We start from the raw sequence: 24,708 nt of genomic DNA, 5'->3' as shown, positions 1-24,708 counted from the left end.
CGCTCTTGTGAGACCCCACCTGGAGTACTGCGTCCAGCTCTGGGGGCCCCAGTACAGGAGAGACATGGAGCTGTTGGAGTGAGTCCAGAGGAGGGCCACAAAGCTGATTGGAGGGCTGGAGCACCTCTCCTGTGAGGACAGGCTGAGAGAGTTGGGGTTGTTCAGCCTGGAGAAAAGAAGGCTCCAGGGAGATCTAATTGTGTCTTCCCAGTACCTGAAGGGGCCTACAGGAAAGCTGGAGAGGGACTGTTTATGAGGGAGTGTAGTGACAGGACAAGGGGTAATAGGTTTAAGCTGAAGGAGGGTCGATTTAGATTAGATGTTAGGAAGAAATTCTTTACTGTGAGGGTGGTGAGGCACTGGAACAGGTTGCCCAAAGAGGTTGTGGAGGCCCCATCCCTGGAAGTGTTCAAGGCCAGGCTGGATGGGGCTTTGGGCAACGTGGTCTAGTGGAGGGTGTCCCTGCCAATGGCAGGGGGGTTGGAACTAGAGCATCTTTGAGGTCCCTTCCAATCCAAACCATTCTATGGTTCTATGATTCTATGAAACAAGTCATAAAAACATTTCTTCATGGCTAAGCCTAAATGCTTGAGCTGAATTTGCAAGTCGTGCTTGAACTGCTTTTCACAGGAGTTACCTGAATGAAACATTACAAGTCCAAATGTCTGTGGCTGCAAGCCCCACAGGTCTATCACATTGCATTTAAGAGGGCCCCTAGTTCTTTTACTTGATCAAAGTTAGCCTAGGTATAAGGCACTTACATCAACCATGTCTCTGTACTTCACCATTTGCCCAGAGTCACGTGTCTATGCCTTGACTCAGATAGTCACGAGCATGATACAGACAAATTGGAGTTATACCTGTTTTAGGATTACTGTAACATCAGCACTTCAGCCCAGAAGGCGAGGGGTGGCACTTGGAGGCGAGTGAGCCAGTTTCGGCCTAGTCACTGGGGCTAACGGCGTGTTTAGCAAACAGTGGAAGCAGACACCACTGTAACCTCGCTCTCCGAGTTGTTTCCACAGGGCTCTCGCAGCTGCGCTCTGCGCCTTTGGCCTTTCCTGCTCTTACCCGGCGTGGCTGCATTGACACCAACCTGCCTCCCAAGGAGACCGCCTGGCCTCCAGCACAGTTATAGAGATGTGCAAGGTGCACACTCGGGGGATTGAAGTTAACCGTGGACTGAGCCAAGTCCAATCCAACAGGACACATTCATGACATGTTTCTGGGTAAAAAACTGAAGTGAAAGGTTGATTTACTGCCCTGGACTCTTCAAGTCCAAGATTTGCTGTTTGTAGGTATCTTCGTAGCGTCACACCTAATTTAGAGCTGAGGAAATATACCATAAAAGTGTAGCTGACACTGATAAAATAATTGATCTCCAGACAGAGTGCCCAAAAGTTAAACAAATAATTCTGGCCTTGCAAAGTTTATGCAACAGTTGAAGAAAGAGCAAATACATGCATTGGCTATGAGTTGAGAAAAAGCAAACATTGTCATTCTGTTTTCAATACAACTTATAACAAGCAAAATAAATAAAAAGTTAATTTCAATACAAAGACCCATCTTAGGGCAGCCCAATTTTTTAAGTGCTAGTAGGTGTATTTGCTCTGGGATGGATTTAGAAGATACAGGTTTAAATCTGTACAGTTTAAAAATGCTTCTAGGCCTACTCCTACCATCAGGAAAAACATGTAGTTACATTATATACGACATTTTAAAAATTATTAATGTTAGTAATTATTACGTTGCTGTTGTTTGAAGTGCTTTTCCTTTTTTTAGAAGTAGCCTGTAAGAAACTTTTGTAAGAAATTTTCAAGACGACACTTTTTTTCAAGTTTGTATCCTCTCTGTGCATTAATCAGCAATTTGTCAAGCTGGTTCCTAGCATATAAAAATGTATTCCCCCTTATGAAAGTCTTTCATCTAGAAGAACTTGCAAAAACAATCACGGAGGAAAAAAAGTCTAAAGACCTCATCTTACCACTACCTGCATTAAGAGAGGAACTGCAATGACTGCAGGTGCAATACCTGAAGCAATCTCTAATTCATGAGTAATTGGCTATGTTTCAAGTTGATTAGAGTCCTTTGAACTAATCTGGCAATTTGGCATGGACAATCTAGTGTAATAAAGCCAGTAATGCCAAGCGTATTAATGGTAAGAATTTTCTCCCCAGACTTCTCCGTTTCTGTATAATGACGACTCAGGACAGAGAAATCTGGGAAAAGCAGAAGCACTAGGAGAAAGTCGTTTGCAGGTCCCAGATGTTTTTCTTCTCAGAGTATCAGTACTTGAAATTAATATATGCCTTGACACTGAGAGCTGTGCAGGTGAGGTTGTCTTCAGTACAAACGTGTATAAAAAACAATGATCCCTGTCCCCACATGAATAAGAATCTTTGCTTTTCCTTGTCTCGTCATGTATCAGCTGATTGAGAGCAAAGAGGATTTTAGGGCTGTAAATGCCAACATAGAAGTCTGAAAATTGGCTCTGAGAATGTGGAATGACATTTCTTTTTACTACGCTTCAGCCCATGACGTAAGTTTCATATTAGAAAGTAAGAGATTATTCATGCTGGGGAAAATGACGTGCACTAACCTGGCATTTTTCAGTGGAGGGTGATCAGCAACAAATTAGTTGAACAAGTCCACAAGAGCGTAACTTCTCAATAGTATCAGATGGTGGAGAGCTCGTCTGGTGTACTCACTCAGGGTCGAATACCAAGCCAAGTCCTAGTTTATCAGTTGTTGCAGAAATTGGGACATGGAAATCTGAGGCAGAGGGCTGTGGGAAAACAGGAGATAATCTGCTAGCTGATGAAAGAAACAGTGGGTGCAAGAACTAGAAATTCTCCCTGCCTCCCTCCGGCTCCCTGGTCCTTTCTAGATGAGTTACCTGCATGTCTGTGTTTGGCCAATGGTTTCTTTTTTTGGGGCACTTGGTAGGAGACATCTAGGTTATAGATTTATAAAAGCACCAAGCACTCCGAACAGCAAATGAAGACTGCTGGAGCAGTTAGTTAAGTTATAAAGTATTCTGAACAAATGTCGGAGGCAACAGAGTATTTAAGAAGGTGCAGCAAATCATAATAAGAAGGTCCCAGTTCCCTAGAAATAGTATCTCTTCACCTTTAGTGCACACTGCAATGATAATCATGTTTGCAAAACATTCAGAGCTGCAGGAAAGCTGCCTCAGGAAACCTCATGAAGAAGCTGGCAGCTCTGAATTCAGCACACTGTCTGGGTTGTGCGGTGATAAATGGGGCTCCGAGTCACACACTTAGTCCAGGAAACGTAGAGACCAGCTTCATTCCCAGATGCTGTCCTGCATTTGCACTAAACGAGGCGCTAGTCCTGTGGGAAAAATAGTATGCAGTGAAACGATTAAATCATGTCACATAATACACGTTGCATGGGGGAAGGGAAGCGGGGGCTGAACTACGCTTCCGAAGACAGCGTTAGGTCTGGATTTGTCCAGCTTTTGAGAGTTTAACTTTGTAAATCTAATGCTGTTCTTTCAACTGTTTTTATGATGCAATTTTGTCTTCCTCATTGTTTTGTTAATTTTTGTTCTCTCTGTCTCTCTCTGACTCACTTGCTGTGTTCAGCACGTACCTCGGGTGAGTCAGGAGAGAGGGCTAGCCAAGGGAGGACATCAGGGTGAACAACCCTCTGGACGGAGACACGAGGCAGAAAGAACAGGACGGGGAAACTGGCCAGTTGAGCAGTGATATGAAAAGCATGTAGTCCAGCCTAGGGAGAAAGCAGGAAAAATGCTTTTTCAGGGGAAGAGGGAAAGCAAGAGCAGGAGCACAGCTGTGGGAGGTCAGCATGGAGGGATGGGGAGGTCAGAAAGCCAGTGTTGCTGCATGGGCATTGCCTTCTGTGACCCTTTTCCCTTGGACCCCCTGCAGCACAGCAGGTAATGTCCTCCTGCTCATCGTACAGAGCAGGGGCATGTGGCTCTTGTGGTAGCGGTCCTCATCCCATGAGACACCAGGACCAGAAAAACTCTGGTGAAAAAAAGCTCCCGCCATACACATTTATCACACACATGAAGAGAAAGAGCAGCAATAAGGAAGGAGCCCATCCAAGCATCACAAAAGTCTCTGTGTCCAGGTGCAATATCCCCTGGAGACAAACACTTTCCCCTTGCTCACTGTCCTCCCAACCAGCTCCTCGCAGGCATGGCCACATGCCCCATCTCACCGGGAACTGGATCCTTCGGACCCCTGCCTGGCTGTTGCTTAGCGAATCTTTGCCTTCCCAAAAGCACCTGAATTTACAGCACCCCCACCCCAGGTCCTTGCCATCAACCCAAAACACTTCTCACAAAAGGTGCCAGGCTGCAGCCGCAGTGGTGCTTCAGCGTCAACTCGCTCCGCTCTTCCTTGCCGTTGCTTGAATCCAGGAGCCCAGGTGGCACTGCCAGGTTAGGCAGGGCCACTTCCACAGCGCTGCCTTCCTCCCCGTTCCGCCTCTCCGCCAGGTTTCCCACAGCACTGAAATTTCCATCTGCCCGTGAGTTAACATATATTGGCACCGATGCCTTATAAACACAGGCACACTGGAACCTGAGTTTGAACTTGCAGGGCGATGTAGGATGTAATGGGATCACAGAGAGTGAGCTAAGCAGCTTTGTCGGAAAAGGCCGTGGTAGGGAAGCAGGGGAGCGACAGGGAGAAGGCTGTGTCAGGGCAAGACAGTTGAGGGAAAGCAGAGAAACGCAGGGACAGCGTGAAAAATAATAGTTTGTGGCCAGGAGTGGTGAACAGAAACCCACAGCAGGGCACGCTTCTCCTGGGAGATGCAGAGGTACGAACGTCTAATTGTCAGCATGTATCAGTATATACATTATATATAAAAATATATAATGTTGTTTGGTACCTTGGTAAACAGGCACAATAAAAATGAAGTGACCAAGTAATTTAGCAAGCCAGTGATTGGTGCAAAAGGGAACGAGGGTGATTTCTGATCCTGTGCCTCCTGCAGAAGTTCCCAGCCAGAACATCCTCTTTCAATTGAAAAAGAAATAAAAAAGAAATCTACTATCAGCTTTGATTTGACATTCATGTGACTTACTTTGATTGTTTCAAGGAATTCAGTTGTTTTACCTCCTTTTTGTTTCTGTGTTTCTTTATGTGACAGAACATAGGAACTGATCCTGCCAACATGGCCATTTGTGCTTAATTTCACGACCATGAGTAATCCGCTTGCAATTAGCATACTCATACGTATTTGAAGAATGAAGTTCAATGTGGCTCTATGTCTCCAGATTCCCCTTGAAATAACAGTGAGAGGCTGAGGACTGTAGCTCACATTAACTGTGCAAACAAGCTGAGCGGTTTAACACTCCTACTGCTCCCCAGCCGCTTATTTCTGTCCCGCTGCCAGACGTACCCTCAGAGCAAAGCTGTCTGACAGGAGTGTGTCCCTGCCCTTCGCCGTCGCAGTTCACAGCCCAGCAAAGCGGCTCAAACCTCCCCGATCAGTCAGACTCTGAACTGGACCCGCCGAAATGTGGATGGATGTGCCACTCCGTTCCCTTCGCTCTGGGCTGTTGTAGAGCAGAGGTTGCGTTTGGTGAACGGACATGGTTGAAATGTATTTTAAAATATAGCTTCTTTTCAGCTGTGTTGCATATGAAAAGTACTTGTAATGTTTATGTTTTTCTGGGTGACGTAGGAGAACAGGAGGAATGTACATTTTTTTTGTAGTTAAGGCAGTGTGAGATCTGGGTTTGAAAAGTCAATCTGCACACCTGACAAATAAAGAGTCACAAAACTATTCATGGAAACCTGCACAGGCCTGCTAAATGTAACACATGCTCTGGGAGGAAAATGTTCCTTTTAATTTCTTTTTTTTGTTAAAAGCAAAGGCTCTGATTAATTTTTCTACATTTCTGTTTATAGAATAGCATGTGCTGCTTATAAGAAAAAAATGCTATTGCTTTCACTCACTGAGAAACTTCTGGCATCACATATAATTATTCTGTCAGGATAAACCTGGGGCAAGAAATATATTATTGTTCCTATAGCAAGGATTAGGGGAGAGCTTCCCTAAAGCTTTCTTGTATTTAACACTGACAACACAGAAAGCAAGAACCAGCAGTGGGAGCAGCAGATCCTTTAGTGATTTTGGCCTACAGGAGCAGTTCACCAGCTATAGGCAAGTATCTGAGGTAGGTTTCAGAGAAGCGTGGGCAGACAACCCACCTTGGTTTCTGGGTGCGAGGTGGAAGCTGCTGAACCTTGAGGCTGCCACAGAGGTGAAGAAAAGCTCAGCTGGGTGTAAAGGAGGAGCAGCTCCCTGGGCAGGAGCTGGGTGACCTGTCTCTCATGTTGGACACCTGTTGACCCCAAGAAAAGCAGCAGCCATGGGAACCTCCATCCCTCTGCAGGGGTTGCTGCTCATCCCTTCTCTCCAGCAGCTCTCCAACCAGTTAAAGGGGGGGGGGGAGTGTGGGCTGGAAATGAAGGGCAGAGGAAGAGGACGGTTTGGGAAATGCCTGCAGCAGGGAGCTGCCAACTAGCAATATAGGATCTCCAAAGCCAGATCAAGGTCTTCTGCTGCCCACGGGGTAAATACTGCAGTCTCTAATACCAGACTAAACTCTGCCATGGGTTTCAGTGTATATCGATTTCCTTCACATCAACAAAAGTCATATATGAACAACACAGGGCAAAATTTGACCATACGGTCTGGTGCTCTTGGTTATGGGGGTTTTTTTGCTGTTATCTCCTACTGGCACTGTAATGAGTTTTAATCTCAAATTTAGGCTTGCAGCGGACTACAGTGCGTGTTCTCACTCTGTATGACCAGACTCCCTCTGCTGGACAATGGCTATATATGTTATCTAGCCATTTCACGATGACAAGTGAAATAACTTGTAAACAATGTATTTTGTAGCAAATGTGTCATTTTTACTTACACTATCCATTGAATTGTAAAAATATTTTGACCTCTTCCCTAAACAATGGCATGTTTCTATGACACACACAGGCAGAAGGAGTTAAGAGTTAGTTTTAATCTTCAAAGTTGGACTCTGAACTGTATAAAAAGCTACAACACTTATGGTAACCTTGTAGTGCATTAATCCACTGAGTAAAGTTTCATTTTCTTTCTTCTTCTGTAACCGGAATCAAGCCTTGCATATTTCCCCTCCATAGTCTTAGAGGACCCTCTCTTCTTGACTTCTTCATCATGGATGACAAGAGTCTGCCACTGACTTTACAGAAGCACCTGGACACGACGTGTTGGACAGGATGGTTTCTTTAGCAGCCACTTTTGAATACACTGTTAAAAGCAAGTGGAAAAGAGTGTTGGCAAACAGGATTTTAACACAGGAATTCCTGTTATTTCCCAGGAATTTTGAGAGGTGTTGCTGATTTCCCTTAAGAAATTAAGATCCCTGGTCCAAAACATTTACTTGAACCAATAATATTAAGGAAATGAGAATACTATTCTTAGATGAAGTCCTGTTATCATCAGAAAAACTTCAGCATGATCCAGACCAGACACAACTCTTTTTTTTTTTTTTCTCCAGAAGAATGCAGTATCCAGCGCTTTCTCTTTTTGCTTGTTCGATACCAGACCAAAAAGTCTTGAGATAAGGTTCTGTGTTTGAAAGCACAGCTAGCATAGCAGTTACGCCTGCTTCTCTCACTCCACTCCACCAATGTGTCTCAGATGTCACCTACAGAAACAACCTCCAAGAGGACTACTTAGTCCTCAGTCCCTTTCCTGAGGTTATCAATATAGGTGCCAGCCATACCACATAATTTATCTCTATGGAGAGGAGTGAGACAGCCTGACTGAACTCTTAAACATCTATCAGCCAGGAATTAGGAGAACCGTTTGCTCCTTCTTTGCAGTGCCAGCTCTGAACTGCAGACGTTGAAACACACAGCAGCTTGCAGCTCCTTCAGAGCATCAGTGTTCCCCTTTTCTGCTAATACAGTTATTTAAAGAATGACACACGCTGACAGCAGCTGCTCCAGTGTGGCCCATCATCTTCACCTTTGGTCTTTCCACCAGTGCAAAACTTTGCTAGAAACCATTAAAGATGACACTGAGGATTCTCCCACCTTCTAGGTAGCATCTAGGTAATGTAGGATTACTGCAGCAGCTTCAACACACAGATGTCTCTCAGTCACCAGCATTCAAGGTTTAGTCAAGGTCTGGAGAATTTGATATATAAACCGCTTCCTCTATTCTCTACTATCGCAAGTAACAGAAAATAAGGCCCTGGGAGTTTGTCACGATACCTCTTTGTGAAAGCTGTGCCTGCAGTGAAGTTCTGTGCGGCTGTCAGTCCCCAAGTCATCATGACAAATCACACACAGATCCAAATCTTCCTCCTTCAAGTGAAAGGAAATTTTTATCAGTCTTAAATGACCTCAACTCAGAATTGCTTTTGATTAGATAATCAGATTGTAATGAGTACCCTGAATGAATGATGAACATTGTGTTTGATGTCTGTTGAACACATAGTTGAGACCTGGATGATGCTATTGTGGGACTACATTTGTTCCATGCAAAAAGCATTAAAGGAATGCAAAATCTGTTGTCTGAAGTAGCCTCCTCTCCAGCTGTGGGTAGGTGAAACTTGGCACAACGGAGAAGGAGTTCTCAAAAACTTTTTTGCATCCCAAATTCTGGGCTAACCTGTGATTGCCACTCCTGCACAGGTGAGAGCAACCCAAAGTTACTTTGTTCTCCATGAGGACCTTTTACTGCCGCTGGGACTATCAGCACAAAGGGATGCCCTAACCATTCCTCTGCCCCAGGCATAAACTCATGCTAGCTGTGGGAAGGCTAACCTAAAATCACGCTAGCTGCTTTATGACAGCCAAAATTCTCTTTATAGGAGTCCTCGGGGAGTAAACCCACTAGATTTAAAATGTTTATGAGAGACATTTAAGATGTATTTTGTGCATATATGAAGAGCAGAATATCAACTGAGATCCTACTGAGATCCAGGAAGGGCTGCTTTCCAAAGGGCCAAAACCTTAGCATCCACCTCATATAATGCGATACAGTTGCAGGGAAGACTAGAGGAACAGTGTCGATGAATCCTTCTGCTCAAGCTTTGGAAAAAAAGAGAGGTCCTTTTTTGATACTTCATTATCAAGATTAGGACTAATTCACCAGGCTGAGGACTCTCAGTGTGGACTCCATTGGCATATATGTAACTGTCACAAGTTTTGGTGGGTCTTCTCAATACAGCAAAACTGTATCAATCAATCAGTTTAGAAATTGCATGAACTGCAGTATTTTGACAAAGGTAAGAAGGACACGAATACATCAAATATGACAGTAGTCTTTGATGCTCCTTGTATCATTTCTTTCTCCCGTTTTCTGTCTGACCTCAGAGACAAGTCACAGCTGAAAGAAGTTATCTTTTTCTAAAGTACAGTAGAGACTGGGGGGCTAGGATTCAGAGGGATCCTCCTAATAGGAGGAATATCGTCTGTCAATCCAATCTAAAACAACAGAGTAAATGAAAATCCACATCCTACAAGTAATGTTTTCTATGGTGAGTGGGTTTATTTTAGCATGTGTTCATACACAGTTATCTAAAGCTCTGGCACAGCAACTGCAGGCAGGGCATTATCTATGAAGCTTGTTGGATTTCAATATTCACTTCTCTCATTGAATAACTAGATTTTGGCTGCAATATCCTTCTGGACATATTTCAAGACCTGTTTGTTTTCAATGGTTTTGGCAGATGGCTGTATAAACACAAAGTCCCATGATTAGGATTCATTTATCTGTGAATAATTTTGGTTTTCAGGTTTGATTACATCTCTATTTGATTTTGTACTATTCATGTGTACACTGAATGCAGTCAGAGCCAGGGATGTGCTTACCCAAATACCTTCTTTTGTGCTAAAGAACAAAAACGTACAGATGAACATTTTCTTTTTTTCATATTTAATATTAGGTTTCTTTTTTAATGGGTATTATATTCTTGTTCAGTTATACATTGTGGTTGTTTTATTTATGCATTTAAATATTTCCCATTTTTTTCCTAGAAGGGAATGTTGCAAGCATGTACATAAATATAGATACTGCTTCAGTTTGTCTTTGTGGCGTCTTGCATTTTATATACCAACATGCAATATGTTAACAAGTACCCAAAATTGAATCCATCCTCAAAACCATACTGCAATTAAACAATACCTTAGAAGCTTGCAAGCATAAATATTTTGCTTTGGGAATTCCCACAGAAAAGATGAGGTAGCCACACTTGACATTGTCCTCTTAGCCCTCTCAGAAAACATTGGAGTATAACTGGATCTTGCTCTTGAAATGCTTGTACATACCCATGCCCTAACTTCCCACAGGAGCATTTTCTAGTTCGCCTGAAGCGATGGGAAGGCTCTACAGAGATGAGTGTTTTACCAGACCATGGTCTCCCACCCACGAGCCACAAGTCATCATCTAAAATGTCCTTCACAGGCCTCTGAGTCACCTCAGCTTTCGCCAGCCAGCCCGCAGTGGGAGTATCAGCCTACTTCTGCTGTCTGCTGGTTCCCCCCTCTTGTAAAACTGCTTCAGGTTTTCAACATTACCTGTTAATAAGGTAATTTTGGTAATCTTTTTGGAAAAGATTTTTTTTTTTTGTCCCTTTGCCTTTGCTTCCCACTAACTGACCTCCTTCGTGTCCAAGGTTTGGACTCTGATGCAGCTTGTAGCCATCCCACTCTTGGAAAGAGCAGAAAAAGCAGAGTGTTTGCCTAGCGATGGGGGGGTGTGCAGCAAACACTCACGGCCAGCCCGGCTGCTCTGGGAATTGGGGATGGGAATCAAGGCACTGACTATTTTTTATGTCAGTCACAACCAAACTACTGACCTACTGTTAAAACGAAAACCCTCTGGAGTCTTTCTGACTACTTGTATATCCCAGTTCCACTTTCTGTGGAAATAGAAGTATCAGCCATGCCATTGCAATTCGATTCCTCTTCAGATCATTACCTTCCTTCCCAAATGCCTGATCCGTTATCAAATAATTGTTAATTTCTGTGGAGAATGATTTCATTCTATCATGCAAGTTTCAGTCTTCCTGAGTAATACTATTGTATCAGACTACATGTGACTACACCAGAAAGGGCTGTTGGTCCAATCAGGCATGATATGAAGCAAGAGAAAACACTTTCAAGTAAATATTTTTTAGTGACTTAAGGAGGATGGTGTTGAGGACATTATTTGAAACCTTCTGTTTCCAGAGTCACACCACGGGGCTGAGGGGCCAGCCCAGAAAGGACATAAATACTTATAGACTCTCCCATTCGAGAGATGGGGTTCAGTGATAAACAGGGGAGCTGTTTGCAGGCAGACCTGCTAGGCTGCCTCGGTGGCAGTGAGTCTTGCCTGTGCTTTGATGGAGAGAGCAAACAAGTCAGAGCCAGCCACACATGGGTTTTCTATTTCAGCTCTTTCTGGTGATTTCTTTTCATCAGGTGTGGTGTATAACCAGCACATTAGTCTCACAAATACAAGCTTTTTGCAAATTCTGCTGGGATACAGCTGGGTCTGTTGAGTTAAACTGGCTGGAAAGCAGGAGGAGAAGGGGGAGGCTGATGGTCTGAAATCCAGGCAAAGCTTGTGCAGCCATGGCACTCAGGTCTCATGAGATGTGAGGGCAAGCTGCTTTGTGAAAGGATGTATGTGAGAGGTTTTATCTGAGGAATAGCTGTTCCTTTCTATCCAGGTCTATTTTAATGTAGTCTTCAAATTAAGGCTATAAAGGGAAAGCCATCTGCATGGACGTTTTAGTTGACAGAAGAACTTCATGAAGATTCAATCAGGATTGGGGAAGATAGGAACTATGCGTAGGAAGAACATTTTTCAATCAGATTTATTAGTTTATAATATATGATACCAGGCAAGAAGCAATTTACAAGCATCAGCAAGGGTTCAAGTGCTTTCTTATATATCCCCCAAAGCCCTACTTAACAAGAAAACCAATCCTTTAATGGAGGTTATTGTCACAAAGTTTTAAGCATGCCCTAAGCTTTTAAAAGGTTGAATGTTCAAAGTTAAGGCTCTGAAGTAAAATAAGATCTTTGTTAATTACAGAAAATCACAGCAAGAATACCCAGCAAACTTTGACTTTTGCTCATTACTTCGTTAGTCTTCACTCTTCTCTAACTGCATTATCCAAAGTAGGCTTTCTCTATGCAAGGCCTGGGGAAATTATTCCCAAAGAGGGCAGGGTTCTTCTCTGCAGGGAAGACTTCATTGTTGAAGAAGGGAGGCATAGGGGAGTTGTGGGGTGTGTACATGTGTATTAGCATGTGGAGGTGGATTTCCTCTGCAGAGAAGGAAATCTTACTTACAGTTGGTGAGATTTACACCTGAGTTCAGGAAATCTTTAGCCAGAGGAAACAGTTTTCCTAAGTCCTACTTACCATAGACAGAGCCAGTTCCCATTCCCTGGGTTTGGCCCTAGTTCTAGAAAAGGGAAAAAGGGAAAAGGGTTGTCATGCCTCACCCTGAATGTGTGGCAACATCTCAAAGAGATTACATAGAAGTATAAGAAGCAGAACATGTCTGTTTTCACTGGAGAGCTTCCAGCAAAGCTCAAATTTTGATGACAAAACTAGCGATGTAGCAAAAGAGATTGGTAGCTATGAGGCAGGGTTATAAAGTAGTAAATGAAGAGGAGGAAGGCCACAAAAGAATCAAGGTTAAAGTTGGGAGAAAGAACTAGTTGTGTGACTGGGGAAATGGGACTGAGGACATGGAAGGGGGCTGGGGGATTCCAGAGAAACAAGTGTCATATTGCACAGTGATAGGGAAAGCAGAGAGAAGTGAGACATCAGGGGGTGGAGAAGAGAACAAGTGGGCTTCTCCTCTATTACTTCTGTAAATTTGGAGCCAGGAGATTGTCAAAGCAAAAAGATACCTGTTTCCAAGACACATCTAAGCAAGTGTCAGGGCCAGCAAGCAGGTGGCTATGTGTACTTTTTCCTTCCCAAACCTACCAATAAGCCTGTTTTCAATTCAAACAGAAACATAAGGCTTTAAATGACTTTGCACGGCTCTGTAATACATACATGCTTTTCTCTTAAATGAACACATCCACCACCGTCCTGCTGCAACGCTAAATTTGCCTGAAACCCTCTTACAGTAGTTAATTGCTAACTTGGATCTTGCAACAGATACACTCTTCCTATGACAAGGGTCATATTCTTAATGGCAAAAGTAAAGACAGGAAGGTAGTAACATGGTGTCAATGATGCAGTTGAATTTTACTTTTATTTTACAGGTTAGGGTTTATTCTAGCTAACAGGCCTCTTCTAGTGAAAACAAAACAAGAATGTTCCCTCTGCTCTTCAGGGGGAGCATTAAAATTCATTATCTCAACACATTCTAGCTGCCTGTGCATAAATATCCTTTCTCAGTGCTCGCTTGTGATGGAAACTGTTCGTTGTGTTTTGCAGGTACAACTTCTGAACCTTCATCTTCTTCCTGCTCTCTCCTTGGCTCTGATTTCTCTCCCATTCTCTTGTGAGACTTGCTTTTTCTCAAATGCAGTCTTTCTCTTTCTTTTCTCTCCTTCATGCCTTCGGGTTGCTAAAAGGCAGGAAAAAATAAAAGAGAATTAAAAGCAACTCCCACATGAACAAAAAAATCTCATTGTTTTATTTCACTAATAATGTAAAATAAAATACTCCAGTCACCTACCTCAGCAAGATCAGCTTTAATGTGATGGGCTCAAATTCAAGGCCCCAGCCAGTCACCCTAAAACTCAGCAAGAGGCAACATGCTTTTCATTATAATCTATATATGATAGGAGGGCCATTTGCTGGAGGACTTGAGGGGGAGAGCAGACAGGAGGGAAAAAAGGAGGTGCTCTGAGATTTCAGCCCAGACTCCATGTTTCTGTCCTTTCACATGATCCATCTTTACGTGCCTGAAGGCTGTTCAGTGCTAGCTCCAAAGACCTCACTGAAAACAAATGCTGAAGGTCATGAAGTGTCCTCAAAGCCACGTTTATAAGAGAACAGCAATATGCAGGGAAGGAGATGAAATGGGATTACCTTTCCCCCATTTTTATTTTAACCTGTGTGGTCATGGTGGTTTGACTTGCACCTGCAGAGCCCTGAATGCAAAAAACCGCTCCATTTGGAGATACTAGTGAAAGCCCACTCCTAAATTTCCTTTCAGATATCTAACACCTATCACTCAGTTCCTTGAGATTGTCAAGTCCTTCACATCTCCCAGACTTCCATGGTGACTGAGGAAATGACAACAATTTGGTTTACTTGAGAGGTAGATCAAAACACAGCCCAGTATACCTCACTGCAGATTACAGAAGGGTACCAGAATCCATGTTTTTAACCAGAACTGAAGCTGTATTTAGTGCATTATGCTCACTATACCTATCGTAAAATTATTACATGCTCACAGCCTTACTAGCCATAGGCACTTTCAAGAAATGATAAATGATAAACCAGACAACCACTGGTGAGGCACATGAGGCAATGTGAAGTTCCAAATGAAATAAATTCTGAGTAGTTCCTAAAGGGAAAAAGAAGATTAGAGAATGCACCTAAAATCTTAACATGGCGTAAGAGTTGCCGTCACCATAATTCTGCATATTCTTAGAGGGCTGGGCATGCAAGGACTATAATTGTAAGACTGATCATGTAATGATGCTGCTTATTGCAAAGAGATTTCTTTTCGCTCTTGTTCCTGCACAGAAGGTCTGCAAAGAGAGCTGAAAATTACTTCTTTATTCAAACTGTCAGTGTCAACAAACTGAACCCCCCCCCCCCAAACACTTCCGGTGTTATTTGGTGTTATTTAGTCAAGTGTTATTTAAGCACAGCTTTTTCAATAGGGTGACTGAACTTGATAGTGTTCTTCTCGTACTTAAAAGTGAGTTAAGGTTTATTACCCTTCCTTCCATTGTATGATACACCAGATATCATGTATGATAATAATAAAAATGTGTTAAAATGTCATAGACGAAGAGTTGTTATTGGCTACTTCATCAACACAAACCATACAGAAAATGCTCATGTCTCAGGACAGAATGATGGGGAGAAGGATGAAATGGGAGGAGAATCCCCTGCCAGCTCCATGCCCTTACAGAGAAAACATGTTCAGCCACTTGCAGCAAGGGCTGCTGCTGCAGCTGTGTGGTGACACTGAAGAAAGCAGATGGATGGAGGCCCAAGGGGTAAAAAAGAAGCCTCTCAAACACCACAGTGTCTGACAGTCTTACAGATAACATCACATACGGTTAAACCAGGTCAGCAGCAGTGAGAAAGCTGAGTCTTACGGCAAAACTGAAGCAAACCTGGTTTTATATTGTTATGTTTCCTTGGCACAGCTGTAGAAACCTCTGAAAACATTGCCACGGCCAGTGTGGTGTCTCATTTTGAAGATATACATTTTTTAATAAGTTTAGATGGTACCACTACACCAAGAAGTCTCATACTAATGATACTACCACTTTAATCTTGTTTGCGCTACTGTAAGGACCACAAAATTGAGAAATACTAATTCAAGTTTATTTCTGCTCTTCCCGCAGCAAGGCCACAGCAATTACAACAGGGAAAAAGCTGGCCTGCTTGTTGGTTGGTTGGGTTTTTTTCTTCTGAAGTGATCTTAAGTTGGTCATTACCTACCAAAGAAACTGAGCGTTTGCTTTTGAGATGCAATTGTTTTTCAAAGGACTCTGCAAATTCCTGCATGGAGTTTGATCTTGTCTCTGGGCATGAGCTGTCTGCTGAAGGTGTTCTGCTTGCCTTCCTGTGGCAGTGACATTTCACATCTTGGTCTTCTTGAAATTCCTTGGAGCCCTTGAGATGACCTGAAGATGCGCCTTTGGTAGAAGCATGAAGTCGTGTTGTATGGAGGGAAGAAAGCCTGGCCTGAAAAACAAGAGGTCTTTGTTGAGCATTGAATATTAAAGCAGAGCACACAAGGCAGATTCTTTCTGCCACAGAGTGTTCTCTGGACAGCGGTGCAGAATGAAGGACCTTCCCCAGACTTCTGTATCTTTCCTTTTGTGAGCAGGAGAATCACTACCAACAGCTTGCTTTCCAGAAGAAGCAACAGAATTTGCTTTTATTCCTGTTTTTGAGTATCTAAGTTTTGACATCCGAATGAGTATTTCAAATGTAAACTGTGCTGGGTCCTCTTAGTGCCCACTGACACTAAAAGGAACCGGGAGCCTTCATAAGCTTAAAAACTCAGGCCTTACATCTGGTGGCAGGTTCTAGGCAGGACTCTGAAAAAGCAAAGAACCAGCCTTTTGTGGCCAGATGAGCCAGGTATGGGGTTTGACCCACAGGTGCTCCAGGCCTTATCAGATATTTGAGTTCATCTGAGCATGACAGCAATCATTTCTAGCCCAATTGTGTCAAATTTTCTGCGTGGTGTACATGCAGACAAAATGCTCTATTGTCCAGGTCTGAATTTTCTGCTAGTTTCTTGGGCACATTTGCCCTGAACTGATGAGAGAGCACTTTCAGGGCACTGAGGGACACATCCCTACCAGAGAAATGGTAGGAAACAGGCTTCCTGCAATTACATTTGTAGGGGTAAAGTGGGGAGGGACTAGACAGTTGTTTAGTTTCTGTGTGGTTCAATTTTCCCAGGCCTGACATGCAGATAAAAGCTATTGATCTGCATCAGCTGCATTTAATTGAATGTCTGTAAAGGAGATTAAACTGATCCAGAACTGCTGTGTCCTGTGAAGTCATGTATTGGTGGTTTTAGAAATAGAGAGACCTGTAGCAGAGGTGGGTGAGAAAGCCACCACATGGAGCCAGGCATGACCTAAACCCTGCCAGCTGTTGATGCTTTTTCAGGGTGAGGAGCTGAACACTGGTAAGATGCAGGTAGTGACAATTGTGAGAGAGAGATGGGAGGTACCCAAAATGAGACCCCCGTGGGTGTCAGGTGAGGGCACTCCAGGCACCCAGCTGCTGCATACATGTTTGGATGCATATATGTTTTGTATAAGCCTGGTGCTAAGCCTTCAGCCTCTGAGTAACCCTGAGAAGCTCTGCTGGCTTCAAGGGAGCTGGGATTGTTTATAACAACTGAAGGTCTATCCCACAGATCCTGAAATGCTTTCTAAGAAAACCCAAGAGAAAACCCTTGTGTGTGTGTGTGTTTGTTTTGTGGTTGGTTTTTTTTTTAACAAACAACAGTGGAAAGCTAAACCAACTTGGTATATCCAATGCCTCTACAAACCTTGGACTGCAAGGGACCTGAAACATCTCCTGTATGCATTTCCATTTACTCTGGACCAGATGCTATTATAAATGTATCAGCACGACAGGGACCTATGCAGGCTTTCTCTGAATAGCAAGGCTGTGCATCCATATGGTTGTGACTATAACACATTAGAGAGGCTTGATGAGAGGTGCTAAGAATAGTAAATCTTATACCTGACAGAAGCACCTAATACCGAGGGGTTTTCAGATCATACAGTACTGGTTCAATTTCTTTTCCAGACAGAATCTTACTTCAGTAACTAGTATTATGGACTGCCTCTGAATGTAGTGATAATGATTTCTGCCATACTATTTTTACTTTGATTTCAAACCAGTCAATACAGCTGTAATTTCTGTAAGGTCATATTGTATCGTTATTTTAAAAAGCAACAAAGCAATCACATTGTGCTTGAGGGACAGGAATACACATGCCGTGTCAAGCTCAACAAGCTAAATGTCTTCTGTGTCATTTTAATGGCATCGACATATATTGTTTCCCGGAAATAAAGAATGTTTCACACTAAAAATCACTGGTATTTGCTCTTAGAGGGTTTGGGCAAAAAAAAGCGAGGACAGCTGAAGCAGGGGACAATATTCTATCAATTCTGTTTTGCAATGTTTGCAAATGTTTCATTTTACTAAGACGTTACTTTTTAATTTCCCTTCACAAATAGAATTATAGTTAAGCCTTCAACAAAAAGACTGCAGTTCACATACTGACATGGCAGCAATGGTCCAGAAAAGGGACAGGCCTTCCTCTGAAATTCATATCTGCCTCAGTGGACTAAGGTAAAGCTATGCATACATGTCTATGCAGTCATATTACTGTGCCTGTGCCTCCTCTCACAGTGCCTGTGCACGATACATACCACCATAGCTAGGAGGACAGCATGCTTGTGCGTGTCAGCATGTTGCTGTCTTATGGACACAACCCTACAGAGGACAAGAGCCTGAACACAACTGCTCAAGCATGAACTTTTCATGGCTTATGACTAGCACAGTACATCAGTCTTCTTTCATTTAAGATTGACTCCGTGGAGAACCGAAAGAGTCATAAAATGAAGCTCAGCGATGAAGTAATCCGGCACTGACTTTAGATAAAATCCATGTGGCTTTCTTCCTGTTTCTTAGACTTAGTACATGCATTTAATACCTGTTTGGTGCCAAACTGATTGCTTGGTAACATTGTAAATAAGAATGGCTGCAGAGTGCTTTAATCTACGCTTCCCCTCCTGAAGTCTCAGCAGCTGCTGGCAACAGAGATTGTCTCCCTATCTGCACGCCCATCTAAATTGCCCATCTAAAACACACAAAAAGTACACAAACAAAAATACTTCATTAAATTCAAGTCAATATAATTTGCCTATTCACTTTCTCAATTTCTGTTGGAGACAAGATAATTGCTTCCATCTTTTGGGCTTGATCTGAGGGCTTGCACAGCTGTCAGTAAGAAAATTAATCTTCAGTGTGTCAGCACGAGTGTTCATTGTTCGCTGAAGTTTACACAATGACTCCAGTGACTTTAGGGATATTTCGGAACATCTGACATTCAGATGATGCTGTCCCACAGCTTCCTTTCCTTCCAAGAAGTTTACAGCCAAGCATATATTCCTTAAAAATGTTTTGGCCTAGGCTCCAACTGGTCTGTAGTAACAATATTGTGGTAGATGTTCAGTCTGACTTTAGTTTAAATTAAATGTTAGTTAACTTCAACAGCAGTCAGTTGTTCTGCTCCCACTCTCAGCTGTTTCTTATCAGATTTTGTCCTGTGAGCAGCAATGTCTACCTGAAGGTGGATACATTTATAGGGTTGTAAAACTCTTAACAGTGCTCCTTTGCCTCCTATCTTTTCCCCACAACAAAATGTCTGGGAGGTAAGAAACTGTCCTGAACCAAAATGATGAAAGATAACTAGAATATTTCAAGAAAAGTCAAAGTTGGAGGCTTTGATAGGGTATCGCAGTTAATGTGTCTAAAGTTTGCCATTGAACAAGTTAACTAAAGGAGATAGAAACAGATGACTTAGTTCTCTCCAGGCAGTTTTCACGTTCAGTGTTGACCCACAGCAACATACGAACTCTGATGCTTTTCAGGGGAGTGGAGTTGCAAGTTTCAGCCTGTCTTGCCAGTCACCCAGTGAAGGATTTTGTGTTCCCCTCTGCAACATGGGAATGACAATAGCAAAAGCATTTTGTGAGGCTCATCTCAGTAATGTTTGTGATGTATACTAAGATATTGGGAAAAAAATAATGAAAATTGTTGACAATTTGCGAGTTATTCTACAAAGCTTTATCCATATTTTGGGGCGGTCTACCATGATAGGATGCCACAGGAGTTTACCATTGTGTTTGAGGTGAGAGCAGTGGCTTGAATGTCTTTGTATAGCACAGGAAAAACTACAAAGACCAACATACCAATTTGGAGCTGGAAGCAATTTCCAGCGTTAAGCAAAACCACCTTTTTTGTGCTATACTGCTAGCATTTTGCTATGTAATACCAAAACACCTCTGGTACAGATGCAGTTCATGTGGGCAGGACTGCGCCGTATACCAGTCCTGGATATGAGACAAAGCGTGCTGGCAGTGCTGTTTTGGCAGTACTATTGTATCTGCACAAGGAACTTTTGCCAACAGCTGTGTCAATCAGAACCTGCTGACTTGATTTTCACCAGAACAGCAGTGTTATCTCCATTTACGGTGCTGACACAGAAGAAAGGGTACAATGTGATCTGCTGCAGAGGAATTAACTTACAGAACAGATGCAGTCTGATCTCAGTTATTAATCCTCCTGATTAATAGCACTGCTCTGATAAAATGAAGACAATATATAACTAACACTAACAAGTGTTTTGAACCTTACAGTAGTTATCATTTGTAATAACGAATCTTACAGTAGTAATCATTTATAATAATTGTGTAAAATCACACATCCAGGTGCAATAGCAAGTTGTTGATCTCAACAAGGAGATGCTCTTTCTGATGGTATTTCTAAGGAATTTTTAGTGACCATTTGTTTAACTTCTAGATTTGGTTTAAGACAATATGTTTTAGTGCTCTTCACTACCAACTAGTCAGAGATTTCCAAATAAAAAATTTTCATCTCAAAATTTATCCCTGAATCATAAAATCTCGAAACAAATCTTCCCTTCTCATTCCTCCAGTCAATGTCTGGCACTGAGAAATAAAGCAGTTGAAATTTATTTCTCCTGTGTAATACTACTGAGGCAAGACAAATTTGTGTGGAACATTAATGTAAAGGCCAAACATAATTAAGTGTACAGGATAACTTTAGCTCGTTGAATAGTAATGTCAGAAGTCACGGTCTTGTCTTCCTGTCAGCTAACTTCATCCAAGTTCTAGGTGTTGATTCAGGGATGCAACTATAGCAAAGTATTTGGATAGCTATTAGCTAAGTATTTAAATAGCTTTTGAACAAACTAAATATAAGAACATGCTTCAAATGAAATGTATGTGTACACACACAAATATACACGAAGATATGTTCAGCAGCTTGCTGGTACTTAAGTACATGCTTACACTTCATTCTGTATTGGGGCCTAAAGAAATCACATACATGTTGATCTCTGAAGGACAAAATTAAAATACAGTAAAATTAATTTTAAAAAAAAAGAACATTCATAAACATACTATTTTCAGGCATTCTGATGGAATCTGTCAGCACAGCTCTAGCTCAGAGTCTGTCTTGCAGGGTGAAATATAACTGTAAATAGCAAATGTGGCTGATCAGTTCAAAACTAATAAATGAAAGTTACCTCTCCAACCCATCCATGAATTCAAAGAGGAGGGAGGTGGGTTTGGTCTGTTTTGTTTTTCTTAGCCAATTTTTTTGGAAATGAAAAATTCCACAGCTCAGAACATGGCAGCTTCAGTGCAAAAGAACTTGCAAGGTGAAAATATAGCATGGCAGAAAAAAAAGTCTGGAAGAGATCAGCAGTTTCTCCCCAATAGAATAACATTTGCTTTGTTGCAGCCACAATGATCTAAGGATGTAAGTGAAAAATGGTTTGTAAGGAAACATAATATCTTCGGTAAGCCAACTAATGTAGTTGGAAAAAAAAGAGACAGGTTTGGACCACCTACATGTTTTTTAAATGGTTGAAATAAAAACAACGGCCTTCAGATAAACAGCAGACTGGGAACAGCTGCTTTCAGTTTAACTTCATTTTGATAATCGGTTAGACAGTTGTGAGCTGCCTTAAAACACTGCCTCTGTGTGTGAACCCTGCTCCTTTCCCAACAATTTTATTGGTTTAAGAATAAAGAATGAGCTTCTCCCTTAAAATCTTATTCACAGTATAATGTTATGTGTTGCATCCTTATTTTCAGAGTCCACTGTTTTAAACCAGGAGGGACTTCTTAAATTAGAAGTTACACCTGCAAACAGCTAAATCCCAGAGAGTAAAGCATACAACTTCCCGGGGATGATATAGTTGCAGAATTAGGTCCCAATCCTGTGAGCACATACAGGCTTATGTAGTTTTACACATGAGAACAGACTCATTGAAGCCAATGTTTGTGTGCCAGTTTCCAAAATGTTTTGATCTCTGCCAGGTCATGCTTAGCAGACAGAACAACATTGTAAGACATAGTTAAGCAGTTATTACACCCTTCTACTTATGTTTCTGGTCCTATTGTTACTTATCTTGGAGTTTGCCAGTTTCCTTGTATGCCAAAGGCACCGGAGGCCTGACTCTGGCAGGCAGCTAAGTTCAAAAAGCAATTAGCTGCCCCCAGTAGGAGCTGACCTTACTCAGCAAGGTGTACCATAGTCGTCCTCGCAGATCTCTAGGGCCATGCCGCTGGGGATGGCACTTACATTTATGCATAAACCACACACATAGACAGAGAAAACTGCACACAGCTCTTACCGGAAGGGAGGCTCTCCTTTCACTAAAGGATCGTGTCAGATGTCTCTTGTGGCCTCTACCCTCTTTCTCATTCTCATCAATCAAGTTGTGGCCCCAGAAGCTGCTCATCCATTTTGCAAAGGAAATGTCATCATCCTCTTCATATTCCATGTACAGATGCTCGAAACTTGGGGGGGTCTCCCAACCAGGCAAGGAAAAGCAAGGTCAAATGTCCACCACCAAGTCAATAGCCTCACACTGTTCTGCCAACAAGAGGAAGAGGAGATGCAGTTTCAACCACTCTTTCTGCTCTCCATCCCCCAAAACCCATCCCACTGCAGCCCTAGGCACTGTCTAAACATAAAGTCAATCCTTTCTCATCTCTTTTCAACAAGGTTTCTTTCAACATTTCCATTACAGCAATGTCCAATATGACACTGCTGCAGGGGGCTGGTGGGAAGGGAAATGTGTTGGCTACTCCCTGTGTGTTGCTGTTGAATGCACCAGCTGTCAATACCAATGGAGAATTGCCCACAGTTACATGCCTGGGAGGTGCGTACATGAACCCAAAGTAGGCTTGTGATTTTGAGAAACAGAATTGACATATTGACGGTGGTCAGAAGCTGGCACAGCCTAACTGGCTCTGTAGGAGTGAGGACAAATGGCCCACTCTTCCCATGCTGCCCTCCGTCCTGACTTCTACTCTCTCTGCTCTTCCTTTGGTATTCAGGAAACATGGTCTGTCTAGGTAGATGAAAATTCCCCCTGAGGAAACTGCTTGTTCATTTTTGGGTTATGACAGCCAGCGTGAACTTCCATCAGCTGCTTTTCCCCAGAGTCATTTCACCTGCTGTATCAGTGTTATGGAAGGTTCTGCCTCACTTGAAGGCACGAAGAGTAAAAACGGGTCTGATTTCTCTTCACCAGCCCTGGGTGTCTATACCACAAAACAGAACAGGGCTGGGGACTGTTTTCTGGCCTTAAGACCAAGTGGCTAGACAGGTCACATCTACCCCACATGGCGCTTGTGCTGTGGGTCTCCTCAAGGCTGTATGGAATGTACTGTGGCTGTAATACTTTGTTGTAATTTTTGTGTCTTTTTTATGTCAAAATATCTGATATAACAGGAAAACTCTGTTGTGGCCCATAAAACTGTTGTTTGTGTAGTATGAAACCGGAAGATGTGTTACATGCCTTGGGACAAGGCAGAAGGACACAGAGGAGTGCTTTGCGGCTGTAGACCTGTTCGGATAGTGTTGGAACAGGAGGAAGAGACCCAAATCTAACTTCCTATTGGAAGCAGTCCTGTCTGTGTGCTAGGTAGCCAGAGGTTCTCCTGGTGCCTAGGCATTGCTGTAGAGATGCTAGTTGGACTTGGCCAGAACTATGCCAAAAGCTTGCTGGCAGTTTACTTAGCATTATGGAGAATCAGTTGTCCAGCATTAAACCTTGCTCCTTGTCCTCAGTCTATTTAGCAATACAGATGTAGTAACAAAACTCCAGTTTCATTCATATGTGTGTAGGTGTGAGGTTTAAGTACAGTACTCTGATGTAGGACTCTTCATTCTGAATAATAGGGGTGAAGGGACCAGTTGGTCATGGATGCCTATGTGCCAGAGTTTTACCTCGTCCAGGGCAGATGAGAATGTGATTAGCACAAGGACCTGGAGTACGTGTGTGCGTAGATGGCATATCCTCAGATGTTGTGTATCGGAGCTTGGAGACACAATCAAAGCTGCAGCAGGCTGCTTTCTTGGCAGAGGCACAGATGGACAGGAGCAGTAGGAACACCTGCAAAGCAGTACAGTGAAAAGACACCTGAAGCAATAAAAAGGATGTGTAGGCTGATTCTCCAGGTGGGGAAGAACACTCCTGGCCATATTCTGACAGCCTAAATTTGACTTATGTCCTTGAGGCTACCAATCTGTACAGGCAAGGTACATCTGAAGGCCTGTGCTAGCTCATAGGGAGAAGCATCACATGGGTTGAATTTAGGCTGTGCCAGTAGGAAGCTATAAGGCCATTGATACGTATTTTCTGTTGTATGGCTAAAGTTTCTTCTTTTCTGACATGTGAGACAGAACTGCAGCCCGTCATGTGGAGAAGGAAATGCTTCCGCTGTGCTGAGACAGGTGACAGGGAAAAGTTGGAGAGAGGCTGTCCCACAGCTTTGGCAAAATATGCTTAGGTAAATAGTAATAATCCATAAATTAAAGGAGACACAGCTCAAGCTGTTTACTACCAGGCATGAAGATATATTGACTCATGGTCCAGCAGGGCAGATTTTAGTTGGGCTCCTGAGGTATTTGCTTTGCAATCTTATGATTGTTTTTCTTTTCAGTCCTTTTTTTCTTCAGTGCAATATGTGTCTTCACAAATATGCCTTCCATTTCCCTCCCATCTGCAATGAAATTTCTAGGTGTGAGATGACTAGTGTTATCTGAGTACAAAAAAGTATCAAAAGCGACTCCTCTTCATCCTCAGCCACGTGCCCCAGGGAAATAAGTGGAGACAGAAACATAAGCTTCCTCTGCCTACAGGTAAGGGTGCTAAGTAGGGATAGACACACACATATATAATGCATATGTAAATACA

The 24,708-nt window shown here is 42.7% G+C and overlaps 2 protein-coding genes across 2 annotated transcripts in view; both read right to left on the bottom strand.

Moving 5' to 3' along the window:
- TMEM45A (transmembrane protein 45A) overlaps positions 1 to 3,397 on the bottom strand; it is a 29,241-nt gene extending 25,844 nt beyond the window's left edge. The window contains exons 1-2 of the mRNA XM_075766806.1: positions 3,130 to 3,397; positions 2,600 to 2,785 (exon numbers count right to left, since the gene is read on the bottom strand). The gene's annotated coding sequence lies outside the window, so the exon portion shown is untranslated. The remainder of the gene's footprint in view (positions 1 to 2,599; positions 2,786 to 3,129) is intronic.
- Positions 3,398 to 13,173: 9,776 nt separating this feature from the next.
- Positions 13,174 to 23,886, bottom strand: LNP1 (leukemia NUP98 fusion partner 1). Its single transcript, XM_010312083.2, has 4 exons — positions 23,739 to 23,886; positions 22,135 to 22,371; positions 15,648 to 15,893; positions 13,174 to 13,584 (listed from the first exon to the last, which is right to left on the bottom strand). Exons 2-4 carry the CDS (start codon positions 22,282 to 22,284, stop codon positions 13,381 to 13,383), a joined length of 600 nt encoding a protein of 199 aa, XP_010310385.1. The 5' UTR covers positions 22,285 to 22,371; positions 23,739 to 23,886; the 3' UTR covers positions 13,174 to 13,380.
- Between the last annotated feature and the right edge of the window lie 822 nt (positions 23,887 to 24,708).

Source organism: Balearica regulorum, chromosome 1 (genome assembly GCF_011004875.1).
Source record: "Balearica regulorum gibbericeps isolate bBalReg1 chromosome 1, bBalReg1.pri, whole genome shotgun sequence".
Taxonomy (NCBI): domain Eukaryota; kingdom Metazoa; phylum Chordata; class Aves; order Gruiformes; family Gruidae; genus Balearica; species Balearica regulorum.
Note: the sequence above shows the minus strand (reverse complement) of the source record. Positions and strands in the feature narration are given on the sequence as shown.

What these genes read in the sequence shown, in the direction of transcription:
- LNP1 (XM_010312083.2), bottom strand. Translation starts at nt 22,284, where the DNA reads ATGGAATATGAAGAGGATGATGACATTTCCTTTGCAAAATGGATGAGC. An exon ending in AAAGGAGAGCCTCCCTTCCG is followed by an intron (nt 15,894 to 22,134) that starts GTAAGAGCTGTG and finishes CTTGTTTTTCAG; the next exon opens with GCCAGGCTTTCTTCCCTCCA. An exon ending in GCAAACGCTCAGTTTCTTTG is followed by an intron (nt 13,585 to 15,647) that starts GTAGGTAATGAC and finishes CCTGCCTTTTAG; the next exon opens with CAACCCGAAGGCATGAAGGA.